This window comes from Xiphophorus maculatus, chromosome 23 (assembly GCF_002775205.1).
Source record: "Xiphophorus maculatus strain JP 163 A chromosome 23, X_maculatus-5.0-male, whole genome shotgun sequence".
Lineage (NCBI taxonomy): Eukaryota > Metazoa > Chordata > Actinopteri > Cyprinodontiformes > Poeciliidae > Xiphophorus > Xiphophorus maculatus.
This window is the reverse complement of record NC_036465.1, coordinates 27505698-27519946: the sequence shown is the minus strand read 5'-3', so window position 1 is coordinate 27519946 and position 14249 is coordinate 27505698. Positions and strand designations below refer to the sequence as shown.

Sequence of the window (14249 nt, the reverse complement as noted above, 5' to 3'; positions counted from 1 at the left end):
GAAAACCCTGTGAGTATTATTTATTCCCCCCTCTTTCACTGGACATGGTTTATCCCTTTCCCACAAGCCTTCAGTTTTTAACAATATGGCGGCTCCCTGTAGGCACGTAGGACATCATATTCAGAAAAATGGAAGATTTCTGCGGATTAACATCGACCAGCTGTTTGTTAGCAGGTAGGTCGTGCTTGTGAATGTTTTTCTGTTATATTCTACTGTCACTTACTTGTAAGGTCGTGTGTGTTATTAGTTTAATAGCAGTAGCATCCCCCCGGCAGGAGAGGTCACGTCCCTGACTTTCTACTTACATCACAACTACTATGAGTCGGCTAAATCTGTTTGAATTAAACATATGCAGCTTAAGGTCAGACTACTGTGTACTCAGAAAGCGGAAAAAATACTTCTAGTTGTAAAAAAAAAAAAATCAAGTCTTGCAGCAGTTCCGCAGTAAACTGTAGACTAACTACAGATGCTTTACTGTGTTAAGTAAATGTAAGTGCAGCATTAAATTAAATTCTGTTTCCCATTTATTCGTTGGAAATATTGGTTTATTGGTTCGTCTATGGTGGCGCAGTTGATGGCGTTCTTGTATTTGCAATACGAAGGTTATGTGTTCGATTCCCGGTTAGGGTCTTCCTAAATTGTGCGCCTTATTGGCTGGGTCCAGATAATTAAAGCTTAGTTCTGTCTCCCCTCAGGAGTTTCGGCCGGACTTCAGCTCTGCAACAACAAGCTACCGACCTTCATAAAGGTAAACCAATCAAAGCATTATGGACGTTTGATCTGGAGTTTATGGAAAGACTCATGTCTCTAAAAACCTGCTGGAAACTGAAAACCCTTCACCTTCCAGCAACATAAACATGGACATAAAACAAATGTGAAATACAGTTAAGATAATGCACCGTAACCATAGCAAATCAGTCTTGATTTCCTGTTGTCTCTTGATGTTAAATTGCTTATTTTACTGTATTCCAGAATCAAAAGAAGCGATAGTCATCCCCAGAAAGAAATCATGGTATGTCTAATGTATCATAAACAGCATAAAAAGTTTTATTCTGATCACTGATGACTACATTCTTTAGCACAGTCAGTATTGCGTTTTCCTCTTGACAGGAACAAGGAGGCAGTGCTGGAGGCCCTGGCTTCTACTGTCCAACGAGTAAGAGTTCTCTCGGGCTAAGATTTTGGTTTCTCTGCGTGGTTCTGTTTGTTATTTTGGTTGTTTACCATGTTTCCTGTTTGGACATTTCTCCCTGCAGGACCCAACAGCGTATCCCTACCAGTTCCAGGACGACTCGTACCTCTCACCCAGGACGTCCACTGAGTTTGTAGGAGCTCTAGCTCGATATATTGACTTTTAAATCTGTGTTACCATAGTGATTTCTCAAAAATGAATGGGGACAGTACCTGACAGTGAGTTGTTTGTTTTTCTTCTTTCCCTTTGCAGAAGCTGTTCTCCCTCTCTCAGGAGTCCGGCAGAGCTGCAGCCAAGTACTTTGTCAACAGCAACCCCAAGTTATTCACCAAAGACTTCGCAGAACCGCATATACCAGTAAGAACCGCAGGGACGCAAATAATTAATCGACTTCCGGTTAATTGTCGATTGGTGGTTTATTAGATTAAAACTAGTTCCAATAATGTCTGCTTAAACCTTCTTTCAGTGTTGTAGTTTGACCGCCGGACAAAAGAGGGCGCCATTGATCATTCTTATGCACAGCCAACTGATACAGAAACGATCCAAACAGAAACCTGTTGGGATGTAAAATACACTTTATGCAGGTTTTTTGTTGTGAGTTAAAGCTCTTCATGGAGCAAAGAGAACTTCTGCCTGTAGATGTCTCCGTTTATGGGGGAATTAAGTGTTTCACACAGTTTATTCTTTTCATCTTTTATTTTTCTGTTCAGCAACCAATGAGCTTCCTCTTTTGTTGTATTCGATGTCTAAATTTAATAATATATGTAAACCACAATTTTCTTTGTATTTGATAAGTATTTAATAAAGCAGAGACCAAATAATTTTGTCTCAGCTTTTTTATTCAGCATAGTCTGTAAAATATAGCTCTTTTGTTATGGAAAGACAGCCGACCATTTTGATACTAGAGAAAACCGAGGGTTTTAGAAAAAGGCCGCTTATCAATTAATCATTAGTGGATCGATGATGGGGTTTTTGGTTTGTTTTTGCAACCCCACATGTCTCCTGCAGGGACCCAGTGTGAGATATAATTTCTTTTCCATCATCTACATTCATGTTGTTATACTCATCTAACAAAGGTCAGCGACTTTATTGGCGTTTATTGCAGACAGATGCCTGCAGCCTCAGGCATCTGTCTACCCATGTCTTATGTTGTTTGTTTATGTTTTTTTTTTATTCTTTATGCTTTGGGTGGGCTGTACTGAAGCAAATTTTGTTGTTCTGATTCTGATAGCAATCAGCTGTAGATGAATTTATTAATGAACGACTTGCACACTTTTTTAGTTTGTTTTGTGTGCATTTGTAGTGTTTGATGCCAGAGAGTGTGGCGCTGCGTCTGGAGGAGGTGAGCCAGGAGGCGCTGGAGGAACGGATCAGCCTGAGGAAGGTCTTGGCTGCAGTGGAGATGTACGATCAGCTGCTGCAGTCCGGTGAGGTCGCATGCAAGAAAGGCTATGTTTCTTTAAAAAAAAATAAAAATAAAAACGCCACCAATGTGCCGCTTCATTTCTGGTGAATATTGCTCCTTCCAGGCACAGCAGTCTCCATGGAGACAACCCACAAGTTGTTGGACCTCATCTGTCTGTACTGTGACAGGGACCCAGTACAGGAGGGGGCGCCGCAGACTGAGGACAGAGTGAGTCAACCTTAACCAGGATGACGTGGTCAGCTCTACGGAGCCCGGGTGCTGAGGTTTGTTTCTGTGTTCGGTTCAGGAGGAGGCAAGAGAGGAGGAGGGTGGGAGGCGGAAACCCATGGGGCGCCGAGCGATGGACTTACCGAAGTTCACCTGGAAGGAGAACAACAACGCGGAGAGGATCTTCAACCTGCTGCCGGAGAGAGACGCGCGGTGTTACTCCGCTCTGATCAGAGGAATGGTGAAAGTAAGGCCTCGCTCACATCCGTCATGCTGAACAAACAGCCGCGTTTCATCACCGGAGCGTTCCTTCATTGTTTATGTCTCTCTGCAGCATGGAGCATACGCAAAGGCTTTCAACCTGTACGCAGACCTGCTCAACAACAGACTGTCAGGTGAGGATCAGGACACACAGCGAGCAGGAAGCAGCGCATTGATAATACTGGACGAATATCTGCTTAGATCCAGGATAACTCAGATGTGGGGTTCCCCAAGGTTCAACCCTGGGACTCCTTCTATTTGATTTCATACCCCACCTCTACTTTATCAGGTATTAACAAGAAATAAGATTAATTACCATTAGGGATGTCGCAATAAACCAATTTATAGCAACATGACTTACTTTTAATACTTCTTAGCACCAGAGTTTCCCCCAGAAAACTTTCCAAACCCGGTGGTAGGCCGTTGGATGACCGCCACTTTTTTTTTTTTTAGTTAAAAAATTTTTCAAGTTGACAAGAAATTTGAAAATATCACTTGATGATTAAGTTATTGGAAGATTGATACCTGCAGACCAATTATAAAGTCTTAAAAAAAGGGGGCAAACATTAAAACAAACTAAGATAAATAAACAATGCTTAGCCTGGTGGGCTAATTCAGCCAGGAAAGTCGCGTAGCACCAAAAAACTGACGGTTTTCTGACGGTTTTCTCACATTCACAGCTGACGTCCATGTCTTCAACGCGCTGATCTCAGCCGTTCCTGATGTCAGGGAGAAGTTCAATGAGAGATGGGACCTTATCGCTGTAAGTACTTCTCAACTCTGGAACGTTATTCAGATTCCCTTTAATTAGAAAAAAGACATTTTTAACATCAGAATGACTGAAGGAAGCAGTAAGACCAGGTGTTAAATGTTAAACTATGTGTGTGTGTGTGTGTGTGTGTAGGAGTTGCTGAACCAGATGAATGAACAGAAAGTTCATCCCAACCTGCTCACCTTCAACAGTGTTCTCAAAGCTCTGAGGCGATGCGGCTTCCTGGCTAAAACCTTCTCGCCCCAGACCCTGAACGAGATGAAAGCCCTGGGAATCAGTAAGCTACAGGCTTTGTCGCCTCTGCCGTTTACCTCCAGGGGTCACGGGGTCATGTTGTTTCCTCACCCATGTTTTCCGCTGTGTAACCTTCAGCTCCAAGCTTGGCCACCTACGAACACATCCTGGCAGTCTTCTACAAGTCAGGTAGGTCTCGCTCTCGCTGAGGCAGGTGTTTATGAGCTACTTCCTGTTTATGAGCTACTTCCTGTACGCTTACTGAGCGGTGGACATTTCCTCCGCAGCCTCTTCCGGGCCCAGCAACACGGAGGTCTTACAGGATGTGTTGACAGAGCTGGAGGGAACCAGCTTTACCTGCCAGGACCCTAATGACGGTGAGCGACAGAGAGAGGAAATGATGTCATCTGTACTGATACGATGGCAGGAAACCTTTCTAAACTTTTATTTTTCTTTTCTTCCCAGTTTTGTTCTTCACCACTGCAATGAAAATGGTAAGTTTTAAAACTTTCTCTTTCTTTTTTTAATATCTTTCTTTTTTTTTCTGTTTCAATTTTTAAAAAAAAATTTTTTTTTTTAGCTTTGACTTGACTTTTTTAGTGTAGAATCAGAATTCGGTTTTATTCACCAAGTTTGAGCAATCAAACAAGAAAATTACATTTAGGGCTGTAACTCTGTTCCTGCTACATTAACCTCACCTCCAATGTCTCCAAGTGTTTGGACGGTAAAGATCTGGAGCTGGGTTACAAAGTTCACAGTCTGGTGGAAGTTGGAGAGAACTGGAGGCTGCTGGGAGATTCTTATCAACAGGGTCTCTATTAGTAAGTTCCCAGAAATAGCTCTTCTGATGCAGTCTGTCTTCATTTTAGTTTTTTCCTTCTTCCTAACCCTCCCCGTTTCCTCGGCAGCGGTCGCTTCTTCAACCTGCTGTGCATGATGGAGCACATCGACGTGGTGCTGAAGTGGTACAGCCGGATCGTCCCCTCGGTCAGTGCGCCCCCATCCGGCTGCGTTTCCATTACAGACGTGCACCAAACTTTGTCAAGGTTCTGCTAATGTTGGGGGGGGGGGAAGCACAATTTTGCATATGCAGTGTTTCCATTATTTAAGAAACGCGATAAAATCACGTGAATAAGTTTTTCCTCGTGAAAAGTCATTAAAAAACATGCAGCGCCGTCGTCTTCCAGCTACTTCCTGTCATCTTCTTCTTTGTGATTTTCTCCAGTAGTGACATCCGGTCGTTGATCATGTGACTCGTCTGATGTGGGGGAAAAAAGTGCTTTTGTGTTTTGTGAATTTGACCAACCCTGGTTGATGAGGCCCATCAGACACCATCTTCCTGTTTTTAGATAATTGTCGATATAAAAGCTTTTTTTTTTTTTTTACTATCAAGAGGTAAATTTAATTTATTTGTTTGGAAAAAATTTTAAACATTTAAAATACGATCATATTTGCCCTTTAATAGTCTTTTGTTTTGTTTATTTTATCATAAATGATGTAAAAGATAAAGAAGAGCGTGTGAAATAAACTACCTGGGATGTGGCCGAAAAAACCCCCCACGTTATCCTAGCAGCAAAGCTTTTTATAGAAAAACAAGTTTTTTCGAAATTGCCTCGTTTCTATTCCTTTTTGAAATGACAAATTGCGCAATTACACGGTCAATGGAAGCGCAGCTACTGTTTGCAGATTCCTACGGTGGCCGACAGGTGCAAATGCGCAGCAAAAGAGAAAACATGCAAACAAAAAAGAAGACACCCCCGAATGAAATGCAGCAAACAAAAAGTGTTGAAAACGGAAGTGCTCCAGACCACTAGGGGGAGTCAAAGAAAATAGTATTCATTTCTATGGGACCAGATGCAAGATTCAGAGAAAGAAATTTGAAAGAAAGTAAAGGTATCTCTCTGAATCTTGCATCTGGAAAGTGTGATTATTGTGAGAAGTCTGAAACAATAGAGCATGTTATTTTAGAGTGTTGTAAGTATGAAGAAGAGAGAAGATGCATGCTGAGAGAGTGTGTAGGTATTAAAGAAAGGTTTAATTTAATAGAATTTTTGAGGAGAGATTTCGGGAGTAGACATATTCAAATAATTATTCGGTATCTTAAAAAAACAAAGCTATTTCATAGGATATGAGTAGAGCAAGTTGGGTGTGAATGTGTAAAGAATATCAAAGAGGGGTATATAAAGCTATAAGCAAGTTGGATAATATAAGCAGGTGTGTATGTGTGGGGGTATGTTTAATCAGGAGTTAATGGAGGGAAAAGGTAGAAAGTGAAAGTTTATAGACCATCTCGAACCACACTCCATACTGGTAAGTGGCGGTAATGCTACTGTAAGTTTGTTGCCAACCGCCAATAAATACCAAGAAGAAGAAGAAGAAGAATCTTGCATCTGGTCCCATAGAAATGAATACTATTTTCTTTGACTCCCCCTAGTGGTCTGGAGCACTTCCGTTTTCAACACTTTTTGTTTGCTGCATTTCATTCGGGGGTGTTTGCGTCTCTCTTTTTGTTTGCTGCATTTCATTCGGGGGTGTCTTCTTTTTTGTTTGCATGTTTTCTCTTTTGCTGCGCATTTGCACCTGTCGGCCACCGTAGATTCCTGCCGTCTGTGGACGGTAGCTCACTCTTCAGTCTGCTGCTTGCAGTTGCACTACCTCAACCCTCAGGGAATGAAGAACCTGCTGCAGGCTCTGGACACGGACAGCCGCCTGGACCTGCTGCCCACCATATGGAAAGGTCCGTCCCACACCGCCAGGGGCGCTCCACCTGCCTTTGTTTCTATTAATATGGTTCATTTCCCTTTATTGTCTGCAGACATTAAGGCTTTGGGTCATGATAACAAGGTGGATCTGGTGGAGGAGCTGCTGAGTCTCATGGCCAGAGAGGAGCACAGTGTGGAGGTCTGTTTTCGTCCCTCACTGATTCACTTTTTTCACGTCCAATACAGAAAAAAATTGGCTGGATTGACTGAAAACATGTATTTAAAAAAAACCCAAAACAACACAGACATAAATGTGCTGAATTAAAATTCATTTGATAACTCTTCACCAGTACGGCACACTTAAATACACAAATAGCTTCATGAGTTTGGTCAAACATGTAAAAACAACACAATTTTAATTTGCTCAGTCAACGCAATTAGGAGTATAATAGCCATTGTAAAATAATAATAAAGTGAAACTGACTATCTTGGTCAAACATGGAAAAGTACTGCAGCAAACTTTCTTTCAAATGGTTTAAAGAGTGCATTTAGGAATTCTAAATATAATGTAAAATGAATAATAAAGCATGACATCACTCGGACACAAAACGTAGAATTAGACTGAATAGATCTGCCCTTATGAATCGGGCCCATCGTCACGTATACCTGAACTAGGATTTTCTTTTTTCAATATTGGCACCGATACAGATATTAACATTGGGTCATGTGTCTTTAAAAGGCTCACTTTCATTGTGTCATTTATCATTTGGAGTGAAGAATTTTCTATTATAGCAATAAATTCTACTAAATGTTTAAAACACCCCAAAAACTGACTATTGTCAGATTTTCCACTATTTTCTCCTGTTTGTTCCATAAAAGCATCAATAAATCCCAGTAACGTGCGGTGAGGTGCAAAGCTGGTGAGGCACTGACTTAATTATAATCAGATATACGAATGTGCATGGAGGGCAAAAAGACAATTCTTCAACATCTATAACTCCGTTAACTCAATCAAACTTGGTAATGTAGATATTATTAATTTCGTGTTGTGCTCCACAGCAAAAGGAGAAACGGTTTAAATGCAACTCAAAACCATGTCTTTCTTTCTCGCTCTTTGAGTTGGCCTGGCTAAGCGCGGACTCGTTGCCATAGCAACTGACAACAACGCCCCTAAAAATACTGAAATACTTTGCACACAAAGAGCAGAACATTCAGTCTGTTGCAGTCGTATGGTTTTAGGCTTAATGTTTATTTTGTGATTATTAATAAGTGATTGCTGTGGTACGAGGAGAAAACTATAAATATATCGCTGCACTTTACTGTATGGCTAGCTCCATGGCTAGCTCGCTGTTACTGTCTCTTACTCTGTAGTTGTGGAGTCACAATGTCTGGGATCATGAGCGCCCCCTGCCATGAGGCAGGAGAACTGCCTGCCTCACCTCCAATCTGTTCTCTGCCTTATGATCGCTCCTCAACACACGAAACACGTTACACACAGTTGGTGACAAAAAGCACTGTACGTTCTATACATAAGCTAAATTATGGAAAATCAGTTCATATATTAAATGTTTTTTAACCATTTTATTGGCAAAGTACAGAAAGGAGGAGCATGCTGTCATAGAGTGGCAGCCAGTGCAGTTAGTGAGAGGTTGATCAATCCCAGGTGAGGCTCAGCTTCCTGCTGCCTCACCAGCTGCACTTCTGAGCATTTGAATGGGAAAATGCGAAAATTCAGCAATTGTGAAGAAAAAATAATCAGAATTGGTTAAGCTAAATAAAAAATAAATACTTGACAGTACAAACCACAGGGTGAAAATAGCAATATAGATTATTTTAGCATTATATTTTTCAATTATGACAGGTGAGACTCTGCCTCACTTGCCTCCCCTGACTGCACGTCACTGATAAATTCAAAACTGTGATCAAATGTAGTTACTGTGAGCAGTTTAATGATAAATAAAATGTATTTTGCCATTTGGTTAGTTAAAAAAAGACTGCAAAGATGTAATAAATAGTTTTAATAGTTATCCTAACAGTACCACAAGATCTAGTGATAAAATGTCTGTGTGACCATGTCGTCTGCAGGTCCAGGAGTCTTTTGCTGCGTGTGCTCTGGATGTTAAAAGCGTGTTTGACGGGAGGCCCAGCATGGAGTGGAGCACCTCGTCGCTGTCGCACATCTCCACCCTGCTGCTGCGAGCCAACAAGCTCCAAAAGGCCTGGTGAGAGAGGGATTCATACCGCTTACAGGCTGGCAGTGCATCCTTAAAATGTCTTCTGCTCAATTATGTAAAATGAAGGCAATAAAATGTCTTAATTTATTTATTTTTTTAAGTGGGCCTTCAATATATTAATCACAGGTATTACATTTTGTCTTGACAAGACTATTTGATCTCTTCTATTATATGTATTTTTATTTCTGGCAGGACTTTTAAGTCAGGCAAAAGTTTGAGTCACACTCAAGACACCTTGACGTTCTGTTACTGGAGTCTGTTGAAGTTTTCCTTTAATTGGTTTCTTACTGACGTTAAGCTGTTCTTTCTGTCGCTATAAAGCTGTAAATCAAGGAAAATGTGTAAAGATATCTCTCAACTCTTAATTTTTTTAAATTTATTTCATCTCCAGTGGAATAAAGCCTTAAAAAGTTTTTAAGAAACTTTTAATTACCCTAATTAAAAACCCTAATTAAAAAAAAAAGAAAAAAGACGGTTGAGGTTATCGGTAACTCACAGCTAGCTAGCAAGCTTTTTGCATCCATCATGGGTAAAGGCAGTTGTTTGAACGAAGGTCGTACGTTGCTAGGCAATAAGTCTTCAATTCCTTTCATAAAAAGTCTTGAGCTCTCTTTATCGCATTACACACACACTACAATAGAATGATGCGTGGTTTTGAAAAACTGATCAATCTAAAAAGCACGTCTATTCTGCCTTCTCGTATACCGTCAAATAAATTGTTATTCAACTCATTTTATTAAAGTAAAATGCGTTGAAATTTTTTGGTTATGTTGAGAGAAAATATGGAATGGTTTAGGACAGGGGTGCCCAAAGTCGGTCCTCGAGGGCCGGCATCCTGCATGTTTTAGTTCTCTCCCTGGTTTAGCGCACCTGAATCCAACAATGGCTCGTTAGAAGGCCTAAGAAGAACACTGACATGCTGAAAAGGTTGTTACTTCCACCAGAGAGAGAACTAAAACTTTCAGGATGCCGGCCCTCGAGGACCGACTTTGGGCACCCCTGGTTTAGGAGGTTGGACTGCCTAATGGTTTCTGACCTCGTTGTGTCTCTTCCGGTTCCCTCTGCAGGGACATGCTGCAGCTCTTCAAAGACAAAAACAGAGTTCCTTCGTAAGTTTGCGCACCATTCCTTTTTCTTCTTTTTTTTTTAGCGTGTAATGAGCCCTTGTTTCCCTGCTGTCTTTTTTTCTCCACAGTGGGGCACTGTTGAGCAGCTTCCTGACCGCGTGTCGATGCAGCGCTTCCCCTCAGAGAGCCGTGGAGCTGGTCCAGCTGTCTGCTGCTTTCGGTCTCCCAACAACCCCGGAGCTAGCGAAGAGGACACAGGCTGAGTTTGAGCTGAACGACAAGCAAAGGTGACTCACTTAGTTACCTGGAATCGACCAACCGATTGGCAAATCAATTTTACTAAATCGTTATATTCTTCTGGGGAGTTAGAAAAAATGTGTGAGGCACCGTGCAAAAGTTTTAAACCGCCAGACCGGCGATCAGAATAATAATGAAAACACTCCCAGGGTAGACTGCGAAGCACTATCTGGTGGCCTGGTCATGAATTATTTGCAGACACTACTTGGAACTGACTTGGAACATTTAAAGTCCTGACAGCAGCATCTGAATAAATTAGAGCGGTACATTGCAGGCCTTGTCTGACTGCAGAGGAAGAGTGTGGAGGTGGGATGGTTATGGTTTGGGCCAGTGCAGCATCTGACTGAAAGCTTCGAACGTCAAAAAGAATCTACTTGAAAATCTTAAGAGACTAAAATCGATGGATTAAGAAAAATGCAGCATATCTCCTTAAAAAAAAATACCGGAGACCCGTCTCAGAGCATCAATTTAGCTGTGCAAACTACTAAATGTATAAAGAATTACAATGTTTTTTCTCACTTTTATTCACTATTTAATAAATATTACGTTCATTTGGCATAAAAGCTGCCTCATGCCTTCTGATTTTAGTCAGCCCTGAGTTCTTAGGGTTTTGTCTTTTTGTATCCAGGGTTACTGTTGCTTCTGTCTTTTTTTGTCAGAAACTTTTCCATTTTTTTGATAACTATGCTAGCTTGAAGAGCAAAGCAGCTTGATCAATCTGACTATCAAGCCAGATGAGTATGCCATCCATCCATCCATCCATCCATCCATCCATCCATCCATCCATTTTCTGTTCACCCTTTGTCCCTAATGGGGTCGGGAGGGTTGCTGGTGCCTATCTCCAGCTGCGTTCCGGGCGAGAGGCGGGGTTCACCCTGGACAGGTCGCCAGTCTGTCACAGGGCAACACAAAGACATACAGGACAAACAACCATTCACACACACACTCACACCTAGGGAGAATTTAGATAGACCAATCAACCTAACAGCCATGTTTTTGGACTGTGGGAGGAAGCCACAGTATGCCAAATAAGTTATTTTAATTTATTTTATAATAATGATTGACCATTAGGGCCATTACTAATTAAACATAAAATTATGAAAATAGTCATGAAATTATGGGAATAAAGTTGTAATAGAACTTTATTCTATAATTCTACAAATTTATTATATTTTTTCGACTTTATGAGTGAATGAGTGTACTCTCATATTATGACTTTATTCTAGAAAGACTTCTTGTAATATTGTGACTTTGTTTTTGTAACTTTATGTTTTATTATTATTTTTTAACATGGCCCTAATACTCCATTAAAAAAAACAGATTAGTTTTTATGATGACATTTTTTAAAATTAATTTTTATTATTTTTGCAGTTATTTTTTTACTTTTTTTCCCATTGTTTATGAGGTTCCCATTAGCGCCCCCTGATGGTCTCCCCGGGATCAGTGGGCCTCCCACTTAGAAAAACACTGGGTAGAGAAACCAATCTGTTTTTTTTGTTTTGTTTTGTTTTTTACTCTGAAGAAAATCAAAGTAACTTTCTACATGAGGCTCACTGAGTAGTTTGTCACCTTATCTGATTATTAATCACCATTTATTTACTAATCAGTGGCAGAAATTAGTAATATAAAATGGATGCACTTTCTTTGCCTTTAATGCGATTTTGTTTTGTGTTTGAAAAGAAAAACATGAATCCTGTTATTAAAGCTGACCTCTTCCTGCACACATTAACTCAGTGTTTCCCTCCTTCTCTTCCAGATCCATTGTGTCTGAATTCGAAGCTGCACCAGAGAAAGAAGACTAAATAAAAATCAGTGTAACTATAAAAGCCCTTATTGTTAAAGTCCTACTGCGTATTATTGTAAGAAACACTTGTCTCCACTCGTCTGTGTAATAAAACATTTCAACAAATGCAGCCGCTTTCTTTTCTTTTCTTTCTGTCCACTAGAGGTCAGTGTTTCTCATGTAACCTTTTTTTTTTTTTGCTCCTCTGGAGTTTTTAATCCTTTTCTTTCCTTTTATGGTCGACGTTTGAAGATCTTAGACTCGCGCTGGGTTTCTTGGTGTGAAATGGACCGTCCCAGTCTTAAATGGTTGTTTTTCTGTATAATCCAACAAAATTGACTTTACCCTCGAGGGCTGGGGGGGAGACACAGGCGCACATTTCTCTCTGTGATAATTTACCAGCTTCCTGAAACTGCTGATAAGCTCCTTCCTCAACATGCTGCCTGCGGATTACATTGCAGGGGGGTCTGGAATGTTGTGCTGAACTTGAGATCTAAACAGACTGGAGTACCTATAGGTGGCGGTACGCAGGATGTGCTCATTACAATGAGGCAGGTCAGCGGTTTGTGTGAAAATGTCTGTCAAAACTTTAAAAACCAAGCAGGACAAATGTTTCAGCACAGCGGATGAGGTGAAGACGTTAGATTAATAGTTACATTTGTGGAGCAATAGTGTCGACCCAAGTATTCTCTCATGTCTCTACCTGTCCACACTCAGGGGAGATGCAGGGTGGGAGTGGGCAAGCCGGCACAGGTGAGTTCATCCTAATCAAATCCCCTCCACCAATCATCAGCTGAGCTGCCAAGTGTGACCAAATAAGGATAAGTGGGCAGAAGAGTGAAGGGGAGGGAAGGACAGGCTGGTGAGTCGGGATGGGTGTGGTCCGAGACGGAGCTTCACACACTCATTAAGGACACACACACACACACACACTACCTCACTCGGACCCATGGCTTTGCATGGAATACAAAATGCTGCCCTTTCGTTTCATGCAGCCTCCTGATTTGGTTGATGCCACGTGGTTTTGCCTGTGGATGTAACCAAGGTGTAGAAATCCTTAAATAGACACACAGAGGGTTGAATTAATGGAGGGTGTTTTATTTCATCCATCCATTTTCTAACACCCTTGTCCCCTAGTGGGTCAGGAGGTGCTGGTGCCTATCTCCAGCTAACGTTCTGGGCGAGAGGCGGGGTTCACCCTGGACTGGTCCCCAGTCTGTCGCAGGTTTTATTTGCCTTAATTGTTTTTAAAAAGCCAGAAGTAGGTGGAGGGAGACATCCCTTACTCGTTGTATCTGAAGCGGCGAGGGTCAGAGGTCGAATTTGTTGCTTATATGCAGCAGGCCGAGTATTCTGGATTTTTCATAAAAAATGTTTAATCTATTGGGGTTTAGATTTAAAAAAAAAAAAAAAAAGCAATGTCAGGCAGGAAAAAGAAGAGAAGAAGGAATAAATAGACTAAAACATTAGCTTCTGACACAACAGTAAAGAATAATTCCTGAACTCATTCGACTTTTTATCAAAAGACATTGCTGAAAGAAAGCTCTACTGTGGCAGCAGTACACCTTCAGCGTTTTTACATTCTGAGCCACTGCAACCACAAATTTGAGTATGTTGTGACTTTACGTGGCAGGCCAACACAAAGTACAGTAGTTCACAGTTCTGGAGTGGAGGGAAAATGATATGTGGTTTCTGTATTCAGATGTTTCAGCATTTAAAGAGACAGAGGACAGGCTTCAGGTACGTCACCAGTTTCTGGACATTTGCTTCTGCGTGAGCAAATGCGTGTCCCACACGGCCGTCTGTTTTCCATTCATTCCCTTTTTCACACTGCTGAACAATGGTGAATTGAGCTGCAGTTTGTTTGGCTCTGCTGTCTCCGGTGTTAGCACACAAGCTGCCTGTCATCATGCAGGACAGGGAAAAAAATCCCAAGGTTTTTCAGCAGCTGTGTTTCTAGATCAGGGGTCTGCAACCTGCAGCTGCGGAGCCACAAGTGGCTCTTTGGACCTTCAACAATGGCCCTTAATCATTTGAACCAACAAACTTTTTTTATATAATATAGATATAATAA

The 14249-nt window shown here is 41.2% G+C and overlaps 1 protein-coding gene across 1 annotated transcript; it reads left to right on the top strand.

Moving 5' to 3' along the window:
• Positions 1-64: 64 nt before the first annotated feature.
• ptcd3 (pentatricopeptide repeat domain 3) lies at positions 65-12305 on the top strand. The gene is made up of 23 exons (XM_023328545.1): positions 65-174; positions 696-748; positions 973-1012; positions 1111-1156; positions 1257-1325; positions 1445-1549; positions 2496-2619; positions 2722-2825; positions 2905-3072; positions 3160-3220; positions 3767-3849; positions 3991-4135; positions 4231-4281; positions 4380-4469; positions 4558-4586; positions 4807-4913; positions 5001-5079; positions 6739-6829; positions 6908-6993; positions 8880-9016; positions 10096-10137; positions 10224-10382; positions 12149-12305. The coding sequence occupies exons 1-23, from the start codon at positions 86-88 to the stop codon at positions 12192-12194; spliced, it is 2004 nt and encodes a 667-aa protein (XP_023184313.1). The 5' UTR covers positions 65-85; the 3' UTR covers positions 12195-12305.
• The last annotated feature ends 1944 nt before the right edge of the window (positions 12306-14249 follow it).

What these genes read in the sequence shown, in the direction of transcription:
- ptcd3 (XM_023328545.1), top strand. Translation starts at nt 86, where the DNA reads ATGGCGGCTCCCTGTAGGCACGTAGGACATCATATTCAGAAAAATGGA. An exon ending in CTGCCAGGACCCTAATGACG is followed by an intron (nt 4,470 to 4,557) that starts GTGAGCGACAGA and finishes TTTTCTTCCCAG; the next exon opens with TTTTGTTCTTCACCACTGCA. An exon ending in ACAGCCGGATCGTCCCCTCG is followed by an intron (nt 5,080 to 6,738) that starts GTCAGTGCGCCC and finishes TGCTGCTTGCAG; the next exon opens with TTGCACTACCTCAACCCTCA.